This window comes from Stegastes partitus, unplaced genomic scaffold, assembly GCF_000690725.1.
Source record: "Stegastes partitus isolate 25-593 unplaced genomic scaffold, Stegastes_partitus-1.0.2 Scaffold1815, whole genome shotgun sequence".
NCBI classification, from domain to species: domain Eukaryota; kingdom Metazoa; phylum Chordata; class Actinopteri; family Pomacentridae; genus Stegastes; species Stegastes partitus.
This window is the reverse complement of record NW_007579546.1, coordinates 54,565-61,434: the sequence shown is the minus strand read 5'-3', so window position 1 is coordinate 61,434 and position 6,870 is coordinate 54,565. Positions and strand designations below refer to the sequence as shown.

General features: G+C 48.3%; 1 protein-coding gene across 1 annotated transcript in view; it reads right to left on the bottom strand.

The window, feature by feature from the left end:
* Nucleotides 1-2,297: 2,297 nt before the first annotated feature.
* LOC103372724 (metalloprotease TIKI2-like) overlaps nucleotides 2,298-6,870 on the bottom strand; it is a 41,237-nt gene continuing 36,664 nt past the window's right edge. Inside the window, exons 8-9 of the mRNA XM_008302431.1 lie at nucleotides 5,334-5,609; nucleotides 2,298-2,971 (exon numbers count right to left, since the gene is read on the bottom strand). Coding sequence (XP_008300653.1) covers nucleotides 2,740-2,971; nucleotides 5,334-5,609 — 508 coding nt within the window. The 3' untranslated portion in view covers nucleotides 2,298-2,739. The remainder of the gene's footprint in view (nucleotides 2,972-5,333; nucleotides 5,610-6,870) is intronic.

Sequence of the window (6,870 nt, the reverse complement as noted above, 5' to 3'; positions counted from 1 at the left end):
TGTGGACTGTAGCTCCACGTGTGGACTGTAGCTCCACGTGTGGACGGCTCTTCTAGCCTGGAGGCTGTGCAGCTCTACGGTGCATCACACGATCCTGCACCGTGTCAGCAGTGAGGCTTTTACTTCTAAAGCAGCCTTTAGACGGTCAGTGCTGCCAGTTTGGAAGAAAATCTGGACTATTTTAGTTTAGTAGCTTTAAAAAAGCACACATGTAACGAATAGCATTTAAAGTCCATCCAGGTGAGCTGCTGTCAACACCTGTGGCTTCACTCATTCACTGATCAGCGCTTCTCCGGCTCTGACGAGGTCAGACAGTCCATCTGCAACCTGAACACAACAGGTCTTCTTTATCCTGTTTGTAAAAAAAAATAGAACTAGTAGATGAAGAGCATGTTCTCCCCGTGCAGCGTGGGTTCTCTCCGGGTTCTCCGGCTTCCTCCCACAGTCCAGAAACATGCTGAGGTTAATTGGTGATTGTAAATTGTCCGTAGGTGTGAATGTGAGTGTGCTTGGTTGTCTGTCTCTAAGTGTAGCCCTGTGATAGACTGGTTACCTGTCCAGGTGAACCTGCCTTCACCCTGAGTCAGCTGGGATAGGCTCCGCCCCCCATAGTGAGGATTAAGCGGTGTGTAGATGATGGATGGAAGTAGATGAAGAACTTTACACACTCACATGGCTGATAGGAAGCTTCAGCGTCAGACGGGACCACGGAGCTGAGCAGGTGTCAGCAGGCTGGACTCAATCATCTGTTCGCTTTATTCCCAACACACGTCATTGTGATGTGAGACGACGTAATATCATCGTTCACGTCTTTAACATACATGATTAATGAGTCCTTAGAGAAGTTCCAGCCTTGTCTCAGAGATCTTCTTGTGTTGACGGAGCTTCTAAGTCACGTCACTTTTATGAATAAAGCCCATCATAAAGTAGAGGAGCTGAATGAAGTAGCTACAGACAGCAGCCCAGAAGACATCAGCACTGACCAATGTGGATAAAAGCACAACAAAACAAAGGAGAATAAAACATACAAAACAAATAAAGATGGTCGAGGTTGGTTTGGATGGAAGGTCAAGAACACAGGTCGAGCAGAGACGTGAACGTTTCAGCAGGTCGCACAGGAAGAAGCAAACCTTCAGCAGATGAGGTGCAGCTCCTGCCAACGCTCCAGCGCCACGAAGCACCTGAAAGCATCTGGTTGGAAAAGTTCTGCTGAATCAGAGGGCGCCAGCTGAGTTCAAACTTGAAAAGCGAACAACAAAGTCTTACAATCCGTCTTTAAGTGGACAGAGAGTCCAGGAATGAGTCCAGCAGCACATGTGCTCCTGGTTCCCCGTTAAAGACGAGCAGACAGACTTCAGACTGCAAACAAACGACTGCTCTGCACCCACATACCAAGAATCACAGCAACAGCTCAGTGATGAATGACTGGACTTGAGCTGAGAGGCTGATGTGACTGTTGAGCTCTGATACGTCTGCAGAGCTCAGAGGAAGACGTCATCATAGCTGAGGAGAAGGCAGCTGCTGTGACATGAGGAAGGATTGCAGTTGACTGTTTTCTGCTCGTCCTGAGGTTCAAACCTGTAAAATGCTGCGTCCAATGAGCTTTGAACCCTCCTGTTACCTGCACATTTACTGACATCCTCACCTGAGCCCTGAGCCTCCAGAAAATGTCTCCATTAAAATCGTTAGCCAAGTTTATGTATAAATAGGCCTTTAAATAAAATAAATGATGATGTCAGTGACTTATTTAGAGACGTAAACACTGACTGGGGTCAAACTGACCTCAGATCATTTAAAGAACTGGTTGTTAGAGGCGTCACCTGATCTGATTGCTCTTCCTTTCTAACACCTGTCTTAGCCTGTCATTTAGAGTTTTATATTTTTGATGCATTGCCCTAATTTGCATTTATTTGCTCTGGTCAAAGTCCTGCTGCAGCATCAGGAGGTTTTCATTTCAGCAGGTTGTCTTGTTTCTGCCAGCAGATGGCAGCAGAGGACCACCTGGTGCACAGGTCTCTCCTCTACACACAAACTTTTACAGCTGTCCAGCGTCAGCATGCTTCCTAATGAGTCCAGAGGGTCTGTTTCAACCAGAACTTCTCTGAAGATGGTAGGACTCAGCAGCATCTGGCTTTGTCCTTCTGCCTTCTGTAGGAGGCTGTTGGAGACGAATTCATGAACTTCAGTCTGAAGGAGCTGCAAAGAAGCGACTCTCAGAGCACTTTGTGAGTTTTCAGAGTTTATTTTTTTTCATTTATCTTCAAAAAGCAGGAAAATATACTCTTTTCTTCCAGAAATAATAAATATACAATATTTCTTTATGAACAAAATGCACAATTTACAGAGTGGCACCGAGCGCTCCGCCTCATTCAGATCAGCATCACAGAGTTTAGCTGGCGTTAGTATGTTCTAGTCTCACTGTTAAGGGCAGCCTGGTTTCTCTACACAGGCAGAAGACTTCTTCATGTGTTTGTTACGCTATCTTAATGCTTTCTTGAGGTTTGGACTCCACCCTCTTCAGTCCAACATGATCCATTCGTTGCTCGGCTAAAAGCTTATTGAGACTTGTTGTTTTGTAGACTCGGCGTTCCTTCAGACTGGAGCTGGTCTCTGACAGCCGGACTGTCCCTCCTGAGGACGTCTCGTCTCCGTCTCTGTGTCTGCATGATGGTCTTCCTGTCCTCTATCACTCCCCTGGTATGGATGCAGCAGTGTCTTAAGATAAGAACCGTGTTGTGGTCAGGAGGTGAGCAGCATGTGTGATAACAGCCAGGCTGAGATCCAGGACAGAGCGCTGTAGACTGAACCGGGCCGGGCTGAGCTGGAGCTCGGTGGGGGGGAGGAGGGCCAGGTGAGGGGCTGCTGCTCTGTAGCCGAGATCTCCACCCGCCTGTGCTGCTGCTGGTGAGTGAGTGGAGGCTCCACCGTCACGTAGCCGTTGATGATCCGGACGCTCGGCGGTGGAGTGGTGCTGGAGGAAGGAGGGAAGAAAGAAGAGGATGAGCTGGGTTCAGAACGGGCCGTGAGCTGGTCCAGTTCAGTTCTATACAGCACCAACTTATGAACTCAGCGTCAGGAGGTTTTTCTACACAAACTCAACAGATTTAAAGTTTCACTCAGATTCCACTGAAGGAAGCACTTCGGTGCGTCTGTCAGGAGGGAGGAGGAAACCTTTGGCAGAACCGGGTTTGGTTCAGCCGGCCATCGGCCTGACCCAGTTATGGCACATCAGCACCTTTTCATACTTGAGGAATTGTGAAAATAACAAGAATGTGGAACAGTCAAGGTGCTGCTGGGGTTTCTAGAGAGGTCTTTAAGCATCAGGTTTACAGGAAGCAGTAACGATCTGTCACAGGTACGAGTTAACGAGCTCACCTTCCTCCTGCTCCTTTCACACACCATTTATTTTAACTTCTTTGTTTGTTAAATGGTTTGTTTTTTTCCAGGTCGTGTGTTTTCTTTTCTCTTCTTGCCTTTATGATCCTGTGTCTGAAATAAATCCAATAAAGCAGAGTTTCACTGCTTCCCCACCGTGGGCGTTTGATTGGAGGACAACTGGGACAGATGACTACCAGCTGCTCCTCAGCAGGGGTCAGCGCCGGATTGGCCACCCTACGATGGCTCAAACACGGGCTGCCTCTGATTGGACGACACTTCAGGCTATCTGCTCCGACCAACTCTCTCTTTTATTCCGAAAACAGTTTGGCAGAAATGTTTTCTGAAAACATTTGTGGCATAAGTGAGCTGCTGGATGTTTCAGATGAGGCCAGCTGACGGGAGTTCTGGGAGAGTTTTCTGAGGCATCACGCCAACGAGGAGCGGCAACGCAACGCTTCTTCTGCCCAACGCAACGCAGCGCTGGCAGAACACATCGCAGGACGTTTCACAAAACAGGAAAGCAGACGGAGAACAGAGAGCCTTTGCTTTAGAGAACAACAGGAACGTGGACGTCCTCAGTGTCACTAAAAAGGAAAGATTATAAGTGTTCAGAGGAACTCTAACATGTTGTTTTGTTGCAGGTTACACTGAAGAGCCGGTTCTGTCTTTGGACGAGGACTTCAATGCCTTTAGTGTGTTTTGTAGTTTTTTTTAAAGGGCTGGCACACACGTATAAAACCTACAGGTCAGAGTTATTCTCTTCCACAGACGTCGCTCTGTACTAAAATCCAGCTCATTTTCTGCTGTGGATCTACGGGACCATGTCACACGTTGGTATAAGACCTTCCTGACAGCTCGTCTGGCCACGAGGAGGCTCTGAGCCGTCCACCTATCCTCCTATAGGGAGCCTTAGAGAGGCTGAAACCAGACGGACGCTGAGCATCAGGGCCTCAGCAATGCACATAACGAGAAAAACAAATGTGTTTTTTACATTAATTCCTGTAAACCTTTTCCAGTAGACTCACAGAACACGATTATAAACCTGTTAATGTGCATATTATGGGCTCCAGCTTTAATGTCTGTTCAGGAGGACGTGGCTGGAGCCAGACGGCGGTCAGCATTTCAGCCGCTAGCAGAAAATATATCGCTGCAGTCTTTCTGACCAATATAACAGCTTGTTGTGCAGGTTTGATTTCCAGGTCAGACTTTGGTTCAGTGCTCACTGTGTGACGGACCTGAACCACGTGACGGCGCCGTGCAGGGAGGACCTCTGATGTGCAGGTCAGACGTGCTGCAGGACATCCGTCTCACATGACAGCTTCATCATTTGCCAGTTCCATTGTTTTAAATTGCAGTTTTGCCTTCAGACCGACTGCCTGGTTGTCTCACAGGTTTGTTCTGCACATGTGATGAGCAACGAATCGAGTGTTTCTAGTGCACACGTGTGTCGGATGATTCAGTAGCTTTATTTTTTATAGAAGATCACATTTAAACTCATGTACATAAACTTTTTCTACTAGATGTGTAAATTCTTGTATATATTTGTCTTATGATCTTGTTTTATTTTTTATTCATATTTATTATATTTTATTCTTTTCTTTCGTTAGTTATTTTATTTTTATGTTTTATTTTATTCAAATTTTTAATTTTCCTATTTCTATTATTCGTGTAAATTCCCGGGGCGACACCAACAGCAGAAAGCAAATTCCTTGTATGTTGTGTACATACTTGACCATTAAGGTTGATTCTGATTCTGATCCTGATCCTGATCCAACATGGTCCCTCTGTCCCATGAGGACCATGCTGGACCAGCTCTACATTTCCATCTTCATCAACTCTCATCGTGAACTCTTAGCAGATGTCCACCTGCAACCCGTTATTTCTGTTTCAGGTGGCGTTACAAAGCTGAACATCTTTAGCTACACATCAGTCACAGATCATAACAGAGATCTCACCCGTCTCCGATGCGAACCCACAGGTCGCTGAAGAGGCGAGGCCTGCCGTGGCCGCGGTGAGCCTTGCGAGGCCTTTTGTGACGTCCGAACTCCTCCAGCTGGCTCAGGCTGTCGGGGAGCAGAATGTGAGGCAGCTCCTCTCCTCCGAGGCCGGGCATGAGGTCCGGTTCTTCCAGCTCCACCTCTGGACTGGTGGGACCGCTGGTGGGAGGAGCCGTGCTGGAGTGGGCCGCCTCCTCGCTGGATCCTGCTGCAGGTGGCTCTCGGTCGGGTTTGCTGTTGGAGCAGGACGGAGCCGGTTAATCCTCACCGTCTGAACCGTGGCTATATTTAGGTTTTCACTCAGACACTTAACTTAAAGAGCAGTTCTTGTTTTTCTAAGACTTTCCCCCCAAGATTTCAAACCTGATGCCAGCCAATGTTACTGCTGGTGGTTTCTTGAAGGACACGAACACCACAAGAGATCCCTGGCCTTGTTAGCGCCGCCTTGAGTGGCCGAAATACGCAGCGGGAACATGAGAGGAAGCCCTAACTCATGCAGCCATATTTTGTGCATCAGAACTGACATCTGACCAAAGAGGACCACCCAGAATCCCTGAAAGCCTTCCCCATGCTCCTCTGCCTTCTGCTTCTGCCCATTACTCATCCTGTCTTGTTCCTTCCTGTCACTGTGGCTCACACGTGACTTCAGGAACACGCTCTGACATCATCTCAGGCAGTCAAACTGAAACATGCAGCGGGAAAAGGTAGCGGTAATAAATAAAGTACGGGGACGTTACTTCCTCTGCAGACTCCATGTGACTGGATCGTACACGGAAACGTCATATGATGGATTACAGGCTGGATCTCAGTCATGATTTCCACCAGAGCTACTCACTTCTAATTAGTTCTGTCTGTCCCGTCATTATAAATGTGATGGTCTGCACTTCTGCTTTTACAGGCCTCCCCTCCTTCCTCCTCCAGGCCCTCATGGCTTGGTCAGCAGCGGTGATGGATCCAAGCCTGTGGTCAAGCTACTGTGGAGCCAAACCCCGGCCTGGTCTGTCACTCATACGATCGCTCTGAGAGGTCTGAGGCTAACAGCTTTCACCAACGCCTCTTGTGGTGTTTTTTTCTCTTTCCTTCCCTCGCCTGTCACCGAGCATCGGAGGAGCTGCAAGTGTCTGTGAGTGTGCGGTCGTGGACGTGTGCGACCGCAGCGAGTCCGTCCACTTGTCAGCTTTTCAACCGGCCGGCTGAAGCCTGCGGCGCTGCAGGCAGGATGGAGGGAGGCAGAGGGGCTTTGGGATGTTCTGAACTGGTATTTAAAGGATTCTTCTTGTTGCACCTTGTTTTTCCATTTTCACTCTGATTCAAGGGGCGGCTGCTGTTGTTGTTGTTTTACGGGCCTGTGGATCAGCGCCGAGGTGAGATCGGAGCTGCTCGGTGCCAAGGAATGAGGGGCTGCACACACACATATGAGGAGGGATTGTGCAGAAACACTGTGTGTGTGTGTGTGTGTGTGTGTGTGTGTGTGTGTGTGTGTGTGTGTGTGTTG